This window comes from Oryctolagus cuniculus, chromosome 2, assembly GCF_051225735.1.
Source record: "Oryctolagus cuniculus isolate XC-2025 breed Fujian yellow rabbit chromosome 2, ASM5122573v1, whole genome shotgun sequence".
Lineage (NCBI taxonomy): Eukaryota > Metazoa > Chordata > Mammalia > Lagomorpha > Leporidae > Oryctolagus > Oryctolagus cuniculus.
In genome coordinates this window covers 12,942,320-12,960,439 of record NC_142868.1, presented here as the reverse complement: position 1 = coordinate 12,960,439, position 18,120 = coordinate 12,942,320, and the positions used below count along the sequence as shown (strand labels likewise).

The window sequence follows — 18,120 nt, the reverse complement described above, 5'->3', positions numbered from 1 at the left end:
ATAAATACTAGATATAAAAATAAATAAATCACATAGAAGGCAATAAGAGCTTCAGGAAAAAGAAAGGTAGAGCAGGGTAGAAGGAATGGGAGGCCATCTGGTAATGGGGAGGACAAGTGTAGCACCAACTAAATGGAGTTGTCAGGAAAAGCCTCAGGAAGGGAGACTGAGCAAGCACCTGAGGTGAGAGAGGCTCTCCATTGAAGGACATTCTAGACTCTTTTTTTTTTTAAATATTTTATTTATTTACTTGAAAGGTAGAGTTACAGAAAGAGGGAGAGATAAAGATCTTCAATATGCTGGTTCACTCCCAAAATGGCCACAACGGTTGGCATTGGGCCGATTCGAAGCCAGGAACCAGGAGCCAGGAGCTTCTTCCAGATCTCCCACGTGGGTGCAGGAGCTCATGGACTTGGGCCATTTTCTACTGCTTTCCCAGGCCATAGCAGAGAGCTGGCTCAGATGAAGAGCAGCCGGGATACGAACTGGCACACATATGGGATGCCGGCGCTGCACAAGGAGATTTAGTCCACTAAGCCACATTGCCAGCCTCCTCTAGACTCTTATTTCTCTTGGAAAGTCTGTAAACCATCCCATGGCCCTTCTTCCCTGGCATTCATGGCAGGGGCTGCAGCATACCCTGGAGGAACTGGACACCCCATTCTACTGGTCACCCTTCATTACTGTAACTAAACTGCCTCGGAGGAGCTTCTTTCTGCTTACAGCTTGGAAGTCCACAGTCCAAGACTGGGAGGCCCTGTTAGTTTGGCTTTGGATGATGGAATATGAAGGGCAGGAGAATCACATGGAAGCCAGGAAGCCCAGAGACAGAGCACATGTCCTCCATGTCCCTATGTCTCTGCCCTAGCAACCCCACCCAATCCATTCACTTCCCATAGGTCCCACCTTCAGATGCAGCAATTGGACCAAGGCTCCACCCTAATCCATCAACCATTAACATAAGGCTTTGGGGTTTAAATTTCTACATAAGTCTGGGGAACTATTTCTGTTCAGACCGTAACATCCAGGTTCTTAAAGCTTCCAATTTCCACCCTCTTCCAAAGATGAAGAGGCTCAACTAGGTTGAAGTGACATTCAGAAAGCTTTAAAATAAATAAATAAACAAGCAAGCAAACAAACCGGGAAGGGACCTGGAGAGTGAGGTCAGCCCCTGGGCAGGGCTTGCAGGTGCAGCAGGCTGTGGAACAGTGCCCTGGCAGCTACGGGGTGGGTGTGCTAGAGCTCAAGCCACTCTCCGACCTTGAGAGGGAGGCCCTGCAGGGCGAGCTCCGGGGGCAGAGCCAGGCCCTGAAAGCCCAGCTCGAGGCTGCCCACCAGCAAGCCCTGCACGCACTGGAGAAGGCCAAAGAGCAGGACAGTTGTGAAGGAGACTGTTTACTGGGCACCTGCCCAGAGAGTCCCTGCGATGGACTGTCCAGTGCATTTGGCCCCTTACTTCCAAGGCCTGTAATGATTATACAGGGTTATTGCCTTGTTCCCTTTTACCATGTGAAGAGGCTCAGTAACTCATTCAGTGTCATCCAGCCAGTAAATGGCAAAGCAGGGATGTAGACTCAGGCATGTTTGGCTTCTTGTTCTGGTTTTCCCTGTCTGCATGTGACCTTGCTAGCATAAGCACAGCTAGCTTTCATGGCTCAGTGATGTCATGCATGATGTGTGCTGGGGAGTCAGGCTCAGCCTGACGGCTAGACAGGAGGAGGGCAGCCCAAGGTTGAGAAAGGCCAGTGGAGCAGCAAACACCTTCCCAAGGGTTTGGAAAAAGGACAATGGAGTCAGGCCCACCATGATGTATAATCTGGCAGTGTGGTCCAAGTACGATTCAGCTAGTGCCTTCTACTTTCTGGCTTGGCTTACCTTCTCTGGAGGGATGCCCTCCCCACTCTCTTAGGAGGTTTTTTGAAGAGATGGCCCAAAAAAACAGGGGAACAAAGCAAAGAAGAGAGAATACAAGGTGGCAAGGACCCAAGAGATCCGTTACAGCTTAACCACTGCATGAAATGTGCCCCAGATATGCCCCTGTTAGTAAATACCAGAAGAAACAACTAAAAGAGCAGACAGTGTTTACCTCCAGAGAGTAGCTTGCAGAGATAGGGGAAAAGAGGAGTGGGAGGCTGCTGCCTTTTATTTAAGACCATCTGGATCTTTGTACTATGTGCATGCATTGTCCTGATCAAAATATAAAATGAGTTTTTTTTAAAAGAAATGAGATTATTCATGTGGGCTGCCTGGCACTACTAGAAGTACCCCTTACTTCTTTTATTCCTGTAAGTCTTTTTCAAATATGGCCAACAATCTAGCAACACTGGCGTGTGTGTTTGCCTGGGCTTTACCCCTCCAGGGCACAGACCTCAACCCCTGGCAGCCCAGAAGCTTGGCTCACCTGTGAGGAAGCAGCTCCCAGACCTCCGCAGTATGGACCAAGGAGTGCCTGAGACCTGATCAGGGGAGAAGAGGGTACTTCCCATTAGGGCCTAACCCCCAGTGCCTGGAAACCCAGGAACTAGATCCAGGGGTCTTCACCGTGGGCTCTGGTCTGCGTGGGAATGGCTCCAAAATGAGACAAAGAAGTCAAGTCCCAATTCTAATTGGACTTAGGGGACAGATATGCTGATTTCTAGTCTAGGACCGTGCATTGAGAGTGGGCTGCCTGGGTTCCAGTTCTGGGTCTGGACCTTACAAAGTAGTGGAGTTCATTCAGGTCATTTAGCTCCTTAGTGCCTCCCTCTCATTTATAAAATGACAGGTAGTGGGAGGTGTCTTATGGGAGACTGAGAAGATCAAAAGAGGTACTATGAGGTGGGTGTTTGGCCTAGCAGTGAAGCTGCTGCTTGGGATGCCCACATCCCATCAGGGTGCCTGGTTCCATTCTGGCTGCTGCCTCCAGTTAATATGCAGACTGGGAAGCAGCAAGATCTGGATTCAATTTCCAGCTCCTGGCTTCAGCCTCCCTGTCCTTGCAAGAATTTGGGGGAATAAAACGGCAACCAAGAAATATCTCTCCCTCTTTCTCTCTTTTTCTCTCTCTTTCTCGCTCTCTTAGATTTATTTGAGAGGCAGAGTTACAGACAGAGAGAGGGATAGAGATAGAAGTCTTCCATCCACCGGTTCAGTCCCCAAATGGCTGCAACAGCAGAGCTGAGCCAATCCAAAGCCAGGAGCCAAGAGCTTCCTCTGGGTCTCCTATATGGGCACAGGAGTCCAAGCACCTGGGCCATCTTCTACTGCTTTCCCATGCCACTAGCAGAGAGCTGGATCGGAAGAGGGGCAGCCAAGACACAAACTGATACCTATATGGGATACCAGTGCCGCAGGCAGAGGCTTAGCCTCTACTACACCACAGGGCCGGCCCCTCTCTCTCTTTAATGAATAAATTTTTAAAAGCTTAAAAAGCCACCCTCATGCTGAGCTCAAGAGATCCCAGGTGATTAACGCTTTCTCTGTCCTTCTGGGGCTCAGCTCTAGGGGGGATAACCCCCATGCATCTTTTCTGTGACTGTGTGAACAAACCTATTTCTCCTAACACCCTCAGTCTCATCTGAAAACTGTAGCTGTATTCTAGCCAGAACTCTCTTGGTTGAAAAGAGAGAGAGAGAGAGAGAGAGAGAGAGAGAGAGAGAGAGAGAGAGAGAGGAAGGGAGGAAGGGAGGAAGGGAGGAAGGGAGGGAGGAAGGAAGGAAGGCAGGAAGGCAGGAAGGAAGGAAGGCAAGCAAAAAAAAAAAAAAAACAAAAAAACAAAACCAGAAATGGTATTAGTTTCCTATTGCTGATATAAGAAATAAGCACAAGGGGCTGGCGCTGTGGCACAGTGGGTTAACACCCTGGCCTGAAGCACCAGCATCCCATATGGGCGTCGGTTCGAGACCTGGCTGTTTCACTTCCTGTCCAGCTCTCTGCTATGGCCCAAGTCTTTGGGCCCCTGTACCCAAGTGGGAGACCGGGAAGACGCTCCTGGCTCCTGTATTCAGATTGGCACAGCTCCAGCCATTGTGGCCATTTGGGGAGTGAACCATCGGATGGAAGACCTCTCTCTCTCTCTTTCTCTTTGCCTCTCCTCTCTCTCTGTAACTCTGACTTTCAAATAAAATAAATTTAAAAAAAGAAACACAAACTGGGAGGTTTAAAACAACGCAGATTAGTCATCTGGCAGTTCCAAGGGTCGGAAACTCTAAACGTAAGGTATTGGTAGGGCCGTGTTAAAGCTAAAGGCTCTAGGGAGTACTCTGCTTTCTCCAGCGACTGGAAGCTGCCCGAATTCCTTGACTCCTAGCCCCTTCCTGCGTCATCAAAGCCAACAGTAGAGCATCTTCAACTCGGTCTTTCTCTCCTCAGTCTCCCCATATCCACCCCAACCTCTGCTTCCACACTCAAGCCTTCTGTCTAACCCTCTGGTACCCCCCCTGTGAGGACCCTTGTGACGCTGGGCCCATCCAGATAATTCAGGGCAGTCTCCCATCCCAAGATCCTTGACTTCATCATATCTGCAATGTCCCTTTTACTGTGTAAGTTAACATGTTCCACTTCTGGAGATCCAGATGTGGACATATCCAGGTGTGAACTCGAGCCAGTGTAGACAGGCAGTTTATAGAGCTGATCATCAAACCTGTTTGACCCATAATAGAATGGGTGAATGAAAGAATGAACCTAAAGGAGCCCCAAGGCTGAGATATAGGCAGCTCTCAGGACTGCTCTAGACCCAGAGCTGAAAAGCCGCAAGGACCAGCCCTTTACTCCCCCAGCCCCGGCATTTCTACTGTCCTTTGCACACCAGCCCTGGGCCTTTATCAGACACCTGCTTCCGCCCCGCTTGTTCTGGGCGGGTAGAAGAGGTTCATGTCAGTGATCCTGAGTGTGTTAAGTCTGGAGCACACAGATGTCTCTCTTTCTCCCCCTGACCATCTACCACCAGACTGCCCAACATGGAAAGGATGTTCACTCTGGTCCAATCAGCTGTGGGTGAGGATGGTTTCACATGGTAAAAAAAAAAAAAAGGCGGGGGGTTGTGCTGTGGCCAGGCCATTGCTGGATTATTCTCTGTAGCCTGATGAGCCAGCCTTCCATGAGGGAGTGGTGAGTGCCCAGAGTGCCCTAGCTTGGATGAGCGTGGCAGAGGGGATGGGTCTTCTACCTCTGTGCTCACTTTCATGGCTGCTTCCTCCCCTTTGTACCCTCAGGCCACAGAGGAGCACCTGAAGAAGGAATCCAGCCGCAGCCTGCAGATCCAACAGCAAGCACACCGGCTGGAGCTTCAGGCCTTGGAGGAGAAGGCGAGTCAAGAGCTGCAGGAGGAGCGTGAGAGGATGCAGGCACAGCACACCCAGGTGCCAGGTACACAACCCAGCTGCCCACACCAGAAATCAGCCGCAGCTGAGGGACGGGTGGACGCTGGAAGCACCAGGCCAGAGTGATCATGATCCTGGCTCTGCCGCCGACTGGCTGTGGGGCCTGGGAACAGTCACTGTGAGCCACATTTTCCTTTTCCATGAAACAGTGTTGCTGTCATGAGATATTGGAAACAAAGTATCTAGCGTATACTTGAACCCGGTGGAAAAACCCAGAAATCTGAGCCTTTATAGGAATGTCGTGGTGTCACCTCAACCTCCCATTTCTTTTTAGAAGATTCCTGCAAACGGGAAACTCGGGCCTCCCTGCTTCTGTTTCTATGTGTCCTCTGCCCCTTTTCAATTTCTTCATTAAAAGCAACTCCTAAGACATTCTAGAAGTCAATGGAGACAGTGAAGATGTTTGGAGCCAAACTCCCTGGGTTTGAAGTCGGGTTCCAATACCCACCAGCTCTGTGACCTTGAGCAAGTTACTTAACTGCTCTGTGCCTCAGTCTCCTGCCTGTAAAATGGGGTTAATAACCACCTTCACCACATAGGGCTGGGATGAGGTTACATGAACAAATGCATGCAAAGGGCTTACAAAGACCGCCTGGCACGTGGTAAATGCTGTGTGAGGTTTGCATCCATTGCTACTGAACATTGTACCACCGGAGACCTCTCTCTGCTTGGGAGATCATCTCTCTCCTTCATTTTCTCCTCTACCCCATCTTCTCACTCCTGACAGCAAGACAAATGCCTCTCCTTATTTCATACTCAGCATTAAAGACCACATTGGCCTCACTGAAGTTCTTCCAAACTCAGGCAGGGCTGTCCTTAGGAGAAGTCTGGGAAGAGTGTTTCCTTTACCTCTGCAAGTGAGTAAGCTCTGCCTGGCCATGTGGCCAAGCTCCCATTAGACTGTGTGTGTCTGGAGAAGGTGATGTGAGGAGCAGGAAGGAGGCAGAGTCCCACAGCCCCAGTCAGCAGCCCCCCTGGAATGGGGTTGGCCCACATGGGAAAAGCTGAAGTTAGTAGCACTGAAGGAAGACACATCACACAAGACAGAGCCAGATTGTGCCCATGGCTCAGGTCCAAGGCCTCCTGGTGCTGGTTAGGCTAGTGATTCCACCCTGACAGCAGCATTTGGCCCACGTGTCCCTGGCTCTTCTGATGCCGCTGCAGCCCAGTTCTTTCCAGGAGGAAGACTCAGAGATGCCTGGAAAGACCCTGGGGACAGGCTGGGATTCTCAGCACCAGTCCCAGAAAGAAGGGGCTTTGTGGACCTGTAACAATGACAACAAATCCCAGGCTTTCCGAGTGTCATGGAAAGGGTAGGAGTGCTTCCACAACAACAGGCTAATGTTAGCTATGCCTGTTCCCAATTTTCCCTATTCCCATGTCTGTGTGTGGCACAGAAGAACTGTGGTATAGATCAGTGTATGAGGAGCAGGGAGGGAGGGTGTCCACCAGGGTGCCTGGTTCCCTAGGTTTGGGACCCAGACACACTAAATGGGTGCATGGATGGCAAGATGGATGGTTGGTTGTGGGAAAGCAGGTGGGTGGATAGAGGAATGGATGGGTGGTGGGTAGGTGGATGGATGGATGGGTGGTGGGTAGGTGGATGGATGGATGAGTGGTGGGCAGGTGGATGGATGGATGGATGGGTTTTGGGTAGGTGGATGGATGGATGGATGGATGAGTGGTGGGTAGGTGGACGGATGGATGAGTGGTGCGTAGGTGGATGGATGGATGAGTGGTGGGTAGGTAGATGGATGGATGGATGGGTGTTGGGTAGGTGGATGGATGGATGGATGGATGGGTGGTGGGTAGGTGGAGGGATGGATGGATGGGTGGGTGGTGGGTAGGTGGATGGATGGATGGGTAGGTGGTGGGTAGTGGATGGATGGAGGGATGGGTGGTGGGTGGGTGGATGGATGGATGGATGGGTGGTGGGTAGTGGATGGATGGATAGATGGGTGGGTGGTGGGTAGGTGGATGGATGGATGGGTGGTGGGTAGTGGATGGATGGATGGATGGTGGGTAGGTGGATGGATGGATGGATGGATGGGTGGTGGGTAGTGGATGGATGGATGGGTGGTGAGTAGGTGGATGGGTGGATGAATGGTAGGAAAGGTAGCAGGGAAGGGGAGGGTAATGAATATATACCCTGTAGTACATGCTTTGCTAAAGGATTTTGTTGCACATGTTTTTGTGATAATAGCTTATTTAAAATTGAATTGTGTTTTGATTTTTTTTAAAAGACAAGTTACAGAAATCACTTTACTAAACTTCTATTGGTGAGGCAAGATAGCCAAGTAGATTTTTCTTCTTAGTATCATCAGAATATATTGATTTTATGTGTATTTAATATGATGTACCTTTGACAAAAGTTTTGTAAACTTATGGGAAATCTTTTATAACTGATTAACTTTTATAATATCATTAATTTTTACCCTAATGATCATTTATTTCTTTCATAAATACAAGTTGAGCACCTTCTCTGCACTGTAGCCTGTACTGAGTGCTAATCTTATGGCTTACAGAATAATCAGAACAATGTTTCAAAAGTTACTGCAATAACAAAATTGATCTCTAAAGTCCATAACAGAAAAGTTGAGTATTGAATTTACCAGCCTTTGAAAATTTGTTTCCTTTTTAAATATTAAGAGCTCACTGAGTAGCATCACTACATCAAAAAATATTCATGTTAAAATAGTTTTCTTTGCTTCTCAATCACGCAGGAAAGAACTGCACAGTTAGAAATCAGCCAGTCGCCATGCTCAGAGCAGAGGCTCCAGTTTCTGCCTTACTCTCCCCTGAGTGAAGAACAACTTGTACCAGAGGCTGATTGAGAAATCAGTTTCTTCAGCAGGCAAACCCAGAGACTATCAGTCAGTTGGCCCGAGCTGGCTGTTTCCCCAGCCTGACTTTGGTTATGGGGTCTATACTTTTCTTACGTGGATGGATGGTAGGAGGGTGGGCAGATGGATGGTTGGATGGGTGGATGGATGGATGGATGGATGGGTGGGCCCATGCATTGAGTCAGGTTTAAGCAATATAGATATATGGGTGCTTCTCAATGGAAAGGAGACACTGAGATTGGATTGTCATAAATTTCAAAATCACACGCTTGAGACCCTCACCCCCGGGGTCACTTGTCAGTTCCCTCAGTTTCCTCACTTGGTGCTCTGGGCAAGTGTTGCCTCAGGCCCTCTCACCCTAACCTGCCACCCAGCAGGGGCCAAGAGGCTTAGAGTGCAGACAAACCCCTGCAAGTTCTGAATCCCGACTTCACCATTTCATAGTTGTGTGGCCCAAGGAAACTTACTCATCCTCTCTGATCCTAGGTTCTTTCCTAAAATAGAGCTGGGGTGGGGGATGGGGTGACACAGCAGATAGGAAGGTTGTGGGCTTTAGTGGGAACAGATTTCCAAGGGTTCAGCACTTGTAGTGCTTGATACATGGGGCTTTTGTTACCATGATCCTGGGACAAGTTCGGGGAACTTAACCGAAAGCTTTCAGCAGCTTCCCGTTTGGCCTCACCCCAGAGACTGCTGACCCTGCTGGCCAGACTGAAGCCTTGACCGTGGGCCTAAACTTGCACCGTTTCCTTCTCCAGAGTCCCTCAAGCAAGAGCTGTTGGGGCAGCGGGCAGCTTGCTCCAAGCACCAGCAGGACTTGGAGGCGCTGCGGATCGAGCTGAAGACTATGGGCAGCTCGGGCAGACAGCAGGCTGTGACCCAGTGTCTGGGCGACAGTGAGGACCACACCATCAGCACAGAGGTCGGTACCCCACCCAGGTCACACCCCTTGCCCTTTGGAGCAGCACCAGGGCGGCAAGGAGAAGCCCCACAAAGCACAGGCACATTGAATGCTCACTCCTTCCCCTTCTGAGCTGGGCAAGACTCTGCCCCTCCGCAGGCCCAGGGCACCCAGGGCCGACCTGCAGGCGCCTGTCTGAAGAGCAAGCAACAGATGTTAAGTGCAGCACGTTATTTATAATTCAGAGAGAACAGCGTCTCAGGGCGTGGTCTGGGCCACTCCTCTGACCTGGCAGAGGAGTTTCTTGGGACAGCTCAGCAGACTGACTTCCTGTCTAGACCTCGATGCTCCCGTGAGTGGATGAGGCATGTTACCAGGCTCGGCAGCGACTGTCTTTCCACTTTCTGTCTGTCCCTTCCCTGCAAGTCTGTAGTTCCCAGTGTAGCTGAGGAACACGTCCAGCTTCAGGTGTCAGATCAAAGCCAAGCATGACTTTACAGAGAGCCTTCATGGCTCCCACTGCAGTAAGTTCCGAATGGCCCAGGCTGCCACTAAATGGCCTCTTCCACTGGCTGGACCCTGTATCTCCAGCCACATCCCTGCAGCTGGCAAACTGAGCAGTCACCCAGCCTCTGTCCTCCTGTTTGAACCACCTCCCCCCCTCCCTCCCTCCCTCCCTGCCATGCAGCTTGTCTCTCCTGTCACCCCCCCCCCCACACACACACCCCACACCCCCTGCACCTGCTGAGCTCCATGACACAGCCTGGCTCACACTGGGTTCTACTTCCTGTTAGGCACCTGTCACTCAGGGCTTCTCTAGTTACCTGAACTGGTTTTGGAGTCTTTGGAGAACAAGCCACATCTGTTCTGCCTCCTCTGGTGCCCACCACCACCCCTAACACTCAGCCCAAAGCACACAGCAGGGTCTGCACCAGTGGGTATGGGCATGGTGATGGGTTGGTCTCCCAGCCCTGCTGAAGGTCACAGGGACACAGGATCACACAAGTCAGATTTTGCTGGCACTGAACACAGGACAATGTCTGTGTTTAATGAGAAATATTAGCAAATGATGAATCACAAGGTGTTTAGCCCAAGGAGTTAGGCCCAGCAGAGGGAAGACTGGATGTGTTGCATTATTGTTCTTCATCAGCGGGAGCCTCTGCTGCCTATGGAAGAGGATGGGAGAAACGTGGGATGGAGATAGCTTATAACCAGGGCACAGCAGCTCCTTCAGAGAGTTCCAGAATAGAAACCTGGGAGCACTGAGTACCCTCGTGCCAGTCCTTTACCTTCATGTCACACGGGGGAAGCCTTGAACCTTCTAGAAGGAATGGTGAGCCTCAGAGAATAACACACAACAGAGGTAGGGGTATCAACAATGAGGAACAGCCCAGGCAGCAGGAATGAAACGGGATGGGGCGGGGACGACAGGAGGACATGTCCCCACGCTGGCCCACGCTGAGGTCACCGGTGGTCCATCCCAGTGGGATCCTCTGAGGAGCCTTGTGAAATAACACTCAGGTGTGTCCCACCTGGGGACAAAACGGGAAAGGCTCTTCCCATCGGCTTCTGCCCGCCATGGGTCAAGAGTGGTCCCCGCAGGGTGCTGCCTCCCTGCTCCTGCTCTTCATCTTACACCCATGTGAACACCGGTGGGTGCACTCGGGCCTCCCACACTATCAAACCCAAGGGCAGGAAGCAGGCTCTGTGCAGAACTGTCCAGTCCTCATGGGAAGCCAGCTAAAAACTAAATGCACAAGCCCGCAGGCATCTTTGACTGAATTTGGAAGTCTTAACCTTCAGCAATCACGAATTCAATCTGACCTCATTTAATGTTGCACATAAATCTTTGCATTTCTATCGGAACCACTGACATTCTCTCATCGTTTCACTTAGCAAGCTTTCATGCAGCACCTACTGAATACCAGCCTACTGAATGCTGAATGTGCTAGGTGCTAGGGACTGGAAAGACAATGATATGGCTCCTTCCCCTGCACAGCTCCCAGGCTAGCGGAGGGAACCAGTGTGTAGACATAGTCTTGCACTTCATTCGGTGGTGCTCTGCACCCTGGGGGTATGGGCTGGGCAGAGCGCACTGCTTGTCTGGATGCTTGCCAGTGTCCCCAGGCTCCCTGTGCGCTGGCCATGGCCCACCCAACTCAGGAAATCATTGAGACTGCACTCACCCATTCACCCGGAGCCCGCACTGGGCTCCCGGCGGAGTGGGGCCCGTACAGATCTCCGCCTCCGCCGCAGCACATCCCTGGTTCTTTGCGCCTCCTGAAAACACCCCTCGTGGCTGCCTTCTTCCTTCTCAGGAGGCGGGCATCTCGGGCCTGGCTGGCTGCCCACCAGACGCCGGCGAGCAGGGGCAGAGCGCCAGGTGCGGGCTGCGGGAGGAGAACGCGCAGCTTCAGGATGTGGTGCGGCAGTTGCGAGCCGAGGTGGAGCAGCACCAGCAGGAAGCGCTGCAGCTTCGCGACCAGCGCAGGTCAGGCTGGGGCCCGTGTTTCCCACCTGTGAGCCACTGAGATCTAAAGTGGGGTCGCCCCTCGGGCTCCTGTGGCTGTGAAGTAATTCAGAGACGTCTCAGCAGGCTGCGGCGCCGGGGCCTCGCTCCCTGGGTTAACAAAACGTGCATGAACTTTTGGAGGGCAGCAGACCCCTGAGGTTCACCTGTGAGCCCCTTAGTGCCCTGCCTGTAGCTTAAGGAAAGTGGTAACCAAGGATTGACCAAGTTCATTGTGGCATGGAGTGCTGTGAAGGTGCATCAGCACACCTCCTCCCTGCGGTAACTAGACACAGGGGTACCACTGTCACCTGCACTTATCAGAGGAAGAGCAGGGAGCAGTTTGCCTGGGGTCACTCTGCTGTGACAAGGCAGCCATGGACGCAGGTGGCCTAGCCCAAAAGGCTGCTCTCCCAGCTGTCCTAGCTTGCCTTTCCACTGGGGCTGGGCTCTCCCAGGTCTCAAGAGTCCAGTCCTTGTAGGCCTCCATAGCTGCCCCCCAGAGCAGGGAGCCTTTCCTGGGCCTCCCTCCTGGGCCAGCCCCCAGCCCTTCCTTACCCTGAAGGCTGCCCTCCTACTCAGCTTTCTCTGTCACAGAGGCTGGGCTGGGTCCCACATGCAGGCTCTATCCTGGACCCCATAGCTCAAGAGCCCAGCTCTCCTTCCCATGGGTGTCTCACCTCAAGTTCATCACCCTTCCTCACCCAGCATTTCCCAAGCCGGGCTATCTATTTGAAGGAGCCCTAAGGCCAAGGGCCCAAAGGGCTCTTCCCTGGAGCCTGGGTGAGCCTGTGTTTCTGTCCTCGGCAGGCTGCTAGAGGAGGAGCAGCAAGCCCAACGGGCCAGGGAGGTGGAGACGCTCCGCCAGGAGCATCGAAAGGAGATGCAGGCCATGGTGGCGGAGTTCAGTGGTGCCCAGGCCCGGCTGCAGGCCCGGCTGGCTGTCCTGGAAGCAGAGTAAGTACAGCCTTGAGCCCAAGGTTGGAGGGGGTGGGAAGAAGAAAGGACTGGCAGATGTACTACTTCTCATCCCAGTGTCCCTGGGCTTCCTCGGTTTTCAAACTGCAGGTCCTGAGTTCTGGGGAGCCCCTGAATCCTGGGCCAACTGGGATGGTTGGCCATCCCTCATTTTATGAGGTTGTGGTCTCCGTGAAAATGAAGAGTCTCGTGGGCATGGTGTAGCCCCACCCTGGGAAGAAACCAGGCTCTGGGCTGTTTTTCTGTGAGCATTTGCCCAGGTGTACAAGTGTCATCTCATGGACCCTTCATACCAGTCCTTCTCGGTGGAAACTGGTATTCCCGCTGGCAGATAAAGTAGGCGAGGGCCCCTCATGCATGCACGTGTGCATTGTTATTCATTCAACAAATATTTGTTAAGGGCCTACGGTGTGCCCTGCACTGATTTGGGCTCTGGAGTTACAGCAAGGAACAAAATACAAACCAAGGTCTCATGGTGGTCACAAATTCTAGGTGAGAATTCATAAAAACTAGACAGGAAAATATTTAATTTCATGGCAGGTGGGGAAGGTAGTAGAGGGGAGACAGGATCCAGGCTATGGAGAGGCAACAAGGGCCTCTTCAAGGAGGTCATATTTGTTTGGGGACTGGTGTTATAGGACCGCGAGTTAAGCTGCCACTTGCAAAATCACTGGGATCCCAAATCGAAGTGTTGATTTGGGTCCCAGCTGCTCGTCTCTGATCCAGCTTCTTGCTAATGTGCCTGGGAGAGCAGGGAGCGAACAGGCCCAAGTACTTGGACTCTTGCCACCCAGGTGGGAGACCATGGTTCAGTTCCTGGCTTTTGGCTTTGGCCTGGCTCTTGGGGCCATTTGAGGAATGAACCAGCATATGGGAAGATGGAATCAATCTCTCTCAGCCTCTCACTCTGTGTCTGTCACTCTACCTTTCAGATAAACAAATCTTAAAAAGATCTGGGGATCAGCATGGAGGTGACTGCAGCATCACAGATCAGACAGAGGAAGCCACTCGCCCAAGATTATGCTGCACTAAATGAATTTCAGTGTCACTCTTTGACCCTTAGCCTGTGCTTTGGTCTTAAAAATCTCCAGTACAAAACAAATCATGCAAAACCTGTAATGAGAGGTTTTGCCAGCTACCATCCAATACCCACATGGACCAGGAGTCCATTACTTCATTAAAATCCTCCCAACCACTCAGGTTCACACTCATTTAAAAGAGGAAACTGAGGTGCCCAGGTGAAATGCTGTACCCAAAGTTACATAGTTAGAAAAACGCAGAGCCACAATTAGAGGCCAGGTTATCCCACCTTTCTCTCTTATCAACTACAGTCAAGAGGGCATGTGCAACCCCACTATCCTTTGGAGAAAGGTGTCTGGTCACCTGCATCCCCCCAGGCTCTGCCAAGAATGGGCTCATGCCGCGCTCTGTGTCTACCAGTAGATGGCACCAGGGCCACCTGGGTATTAGCGCACCTGCTGGCTGCTGATGGGATCCAGGGGTGTCTTCCTGCCCAGGGCTCTACTCCCAGCAGCATGTCTGGCTCTTGCAGGCCGGCTATGTGAGCATTTAGGTATACACATGGGATTCAGCCTCGGGAGGTGGACAAGTCAGACTGGGAGTCAGGGTCCTGGGCTCTGCCGACAACTCACCGGGTGGCCCTGGGCAGTCCTGCTTTCTGGGCACAGGCTGGTGAGACTAAGCATACAGTGGTGTCCTCATCATGTTCACCTACTCTCCCAGCTCCTCATCAGGTAACTGCTACAGGGGGACTAACTGCATGTTGGCTTGCAGACTGAAAGATTCGGGAGAGAAGTCAGGGAAGGGAGCGTCCAGGCCTGAGGACCTCCAGCTCATTGGCCGCCTGCAGACCCGCTTGAAGGAGAAAGAGGAGACCATCAAGCAGCTCACGGTGAGGCCACCCGGGCAGCAGCAGTCTCAGCCCCCAACCTGGCCTGGACCTTGCAGGATTCCTGTGGGATGCGCACTCCCTCTGTACCTACCATTTTTGTGTGTTCCTTAAGATTTTGCCTTACAAAGAATCCTTTGTCTTTTCCTAGCATTAAAAAAACTTTAAAATTAATACAGGAAAATAAATATATATTTATAAATGCATTTATTTATAAATAAATAAATCATTCCACTCCCAAGTCCAACAGCATTTGCCTGATGTTGATATTGGCTCAGCTTTTTAAAGCTACAGAATTTGAGAAAACCTGGAATGTCTTGCCTTATGCTTAAATCTTAAAGGAATCAATCAACTTTTGAAAATTATTGTTGTTGCTTTTCCTTTTGTAAAAATGACCACCTGTTTTCTAGTTAGTGGATCTGCTCCCCAGACTCCTGGTAGAGAACCTATCCCTGCTTTCGTCTGATTTTGTAACCAAGAGCCGCCAAGGCCTGATGCTCCTGTCCTGGGAATGACTGTTTCTCTACCTGCTCCTGCCTGCTCTCTTCCCTTCCCTATCTCCGTAAACTCTGATCCCCAACTGAATGACATTAGATACTAGATAATTAGGTGATAATAATAAAGAGTCATTGTGCATTTGCTATGTGTGGCAAAGGTATTGTGATTACTTAAAAAAACGTTATCTCTTAAAATTACTTATTGGTATTTTTACAGAAAAAGATTAAACAGTGACAGGGATCTGCTTTAAAAGTGAGATATCAGGGGTGGGTACTATGGTACAGCAGGTTAAGCTGCTGCTTGGGATGCCTAATTCCCATATTGGAGTGCCTAGTTCAAGTCCTGGCTACTCTGCTTCTGATCCAGCTTCCTGCTAATGCAACCTGGGAGGCAGCAGATGATGACTCAAGTGCTTGTGCCCCTGCTAACCCATGTGAGAGATCCTAATAGAATTCTAGGCTCTTGCCTATTGCCTAGCTGTCAGAGGCATTTGGGTAGTGAACCAACAGATGGAAGATCTCTGTCTTTCTCTCTCTCTCTCATAAAAGATTTACTTATTTGAAAGGCAGAGTTACAGAGAAAGAGGGAAGGAAAGAGAGGGAGAGAAGGAAAGAGCAAAAGGATCTTCCATCTACTGGTTCACTCTCCAAATGTCCACAACAACCAGGGCTGGGCCAAGCTGAAGCCAGTAGCTTCCTCCCAGTCTCCCATATGGGTGCAGGGTTGGGGGGCAAGCACTTGGGCCATCCTCCACTGCTTTCCCAGGCACATTAACAGAGAGCTGAATTGGAAGTAGAGCAGCCGGGACTTGAACCAGCACCCACTACAGGCGGCGGTCTAACCTACTATGCCATAACACTGGCCCCATGTCTCTCTTTTTGATTTTCAGATAAATGGAAATACATAAACATGTTAAAAAATAAAAAATAATATATCAGGAGGGAAAAACAGTGGATGATTATACACATAAACAAGACTGGCCATATAGTTATGAGATGGATTAATTTGTATGTGTATTAGAAGATATCTCTGAATCAGATGTAAAACAGAAGAAAGGTAGGGAGGAAGGTGAAATCCTTTTACTCCCTGGAGTTTTTCTCTCTTTGCTATACTTAACTTTCTGCAGTAGGTTCTTATCCTCAGCTAAGAATACTTGGATGTCTTACTTCCCAAGGCATAAGCTTGCCCTTTCTTTTACAAGAAGGGCTGGGGACACAAGGACCCCCATGGGTAAAGGTGCTTCCTCACAGGTTCAGTGGCTGCAGCTTGATTCCCACTGACTGCTTCTCCCTCCCCTGGCCTTCCCCTCTCTCTGTATTCTGCCCTCACAGCCATTTTGCTTCAAACCAAACGCAGGCTCATGAAGATTCACTTGTATTGTTTTCCAGGAAGAGAGAAGATTCTACTGTGCAGCATTTCCCAGCACAATGTCTCATCGGAATCGGTCCTTTTCTTTTAATCCTCACCCGGGATATTTGACCCCTTCCATGAAGGTAAACTGATTCTACTGCTTTCAATGCGATACTCAGTTCTGTCAATTTTGTTTCCTTAAAGGTAACTCCAGCTTGTTAATGGGCTAGTGTACATTCAGGGGAATATTCACTAGAAAAAAGATCCACAGGGGCCGGCGCCGCGGCTCAACAGGCTAATCCTCCGCCTTGTGGCGCCGGCACACTGGGTTCTAGTCCTGGTCGGGGTGCCGGATTCTGTACCAGTTGCCCCTCTTCCAGGCCAGCTCTCTGCTGTGGCCAGGGAGTGCAGTGGAGGATGGCCCAAGTACTTGGGCCCTGCACCCCATGGGAGACCAGGATAAGTACCTGGCTCCTGCCATCGGATCAGCACGGTGCGCCAGCTGCAGTACGCCAGCCATTGGAGGGTGAACCAACGGCAAAGGAAGACCTTTCTCTCTGTCTCTCTCTCTCACTGTCCACTCTGCCTGTCAAAAAAAAAAAAAAAAAAATCCACAGGAAATAGTTGAAAGAATTGACAAACAGTCTTTATATCTGGCCGGGCAGATTCTATGTGAGTTTCTTAATGGGCTTTTGTAATTTCCAGATTTTCTACAATAAATATGTGTCCATACTAATAACAGCTCTATCTGGTGATCAGAAGGAGAGGGAACAAAGTAGGAATCGTGTACTTCTTAACTTTATTTCTACACCTGCTTTTGGAATTTGTTATAATGAGCATATTCACATCCAAGTCTGTTATCTACTATCACAAAAATCCTGAGTTCAAAAATATTAACATTTTTAATCGCTCACAGAACCTTAAACCTAAACTGAACTGATGTGATTTCATTTATTAGTTTTATGTCTCCCTCTTAGGGTGACAAAATATAATTTAAAATGTTTGTGAAAAAAATGGAATTGAAAGGTAAGTTTATTTTAAAGTAAAAATTCAAAAATCTATCTATAATTTATTCTTTGTATATGTTTTTCATGAGCTTCTTGAAGAAACCCTCACATACATGCATATCAAAGTTTTTTGTGTCAAAACAAATTTTTCTCTTAATTCCATTTTCTATGAGATTTTGGAAGCTCCCTTATGTAAGTTTCACTCCAGAATTACTAACGCATTTGAAGACAGGGTGCACCCAGGATCTACAAAGGATGACACATGCCTTCTAAAAAGTCTAAGAAAATTTTGAATTACAAAATATGTCATTTCCAGAAGTTTTGGATAGGAAATTGTGGTCCTGTATGTTTTTCAAAACATGATTATAACACATGGGCAGAATAGTGGTAATTTGCATGTAAGTAAATTACCACACAATGAATGCCCTGTGTGTCCACTCTGCAAGTCAAAAGATAAGACACTGCCAACACCCAGGAAGTTGTGATTTACCTTTGTCTTAATCCTTACCACCTCCTTCCCTCACTTCAGAGGGTAACTTTACTTTCAGCACTTCCATTCAGTTTTAAGTGCTTTTGAACTTCGTATAAATGGAATCATACATGTTTTCTCGTCAGATTTGCTTAGTGTTGTTTTGTGATTCATTCATGTTATTGCATATAACTATATTTCAGGTAGTTTGCTTGCAATGTACTGTGAAATGCAGACATAGTGTATGAATAGACTATATATTCATTGTAGCATTAATAAAATGTTTTTTTCTCCAG

General features: G+C 49.6%; 1 protein-coding gene and 1 long non-coding RNA gene across 5 annotated transcripts in view; one reads left to right on the top strand and one right to left on the bottom strand.

Moving 5' to 3' along the window:
- Window positions 1-18,120, top strand: part of FAM184B (family with sequence similarity 184 member B) — a 141,868-nt gene that overhangs the window by 121,002 nt on the left and 2,746 nt on the right. For all 4 annotated transcript variants that reach the window (XM_089326975.1, XM_089326976.1, XM_089326974.1 and 1 more), the window contains 6 exons: window positions 5,193-5,346; window positions 8,962-9,125; window positions 11,423-11,595; window positions 12,424-12,570; window positions 14,386-14,503; window positions 16,387-16,491. In XM_089326975.1, the coding sequence (XP_089183101.1) occupies window positions 5,193-5,346; window positions 8,962-9,125; window positions 11,423-11,595; window positions 12,424-12,570; window positions 14,386-14,503; window positions 16,387-16,491 (861 nt within the window). The remainder of the gene's footprint in view (window positions 1-5,192; window positions 5,347-8,961; window positions 9,126-11,422; window positions 11,596-12,423; window positions 12,571-14,385; window positions 14,504-16,386; window positions 16,492-18,120) is intronic.
- LOC138848434 (uncharacterized) lies at window positions 10,108-11,494 on the bottom strand. The gene is made up of 2 exons (XR_011386202.2): window positions 11,291-11,494; window positions 10,108-10,270 (listed from the first exon to the last, which is right to left on the bottom strand). It is a non-coding gene; the product is annotated as an uncharacterized LOC138848434 (long non-coding RNA).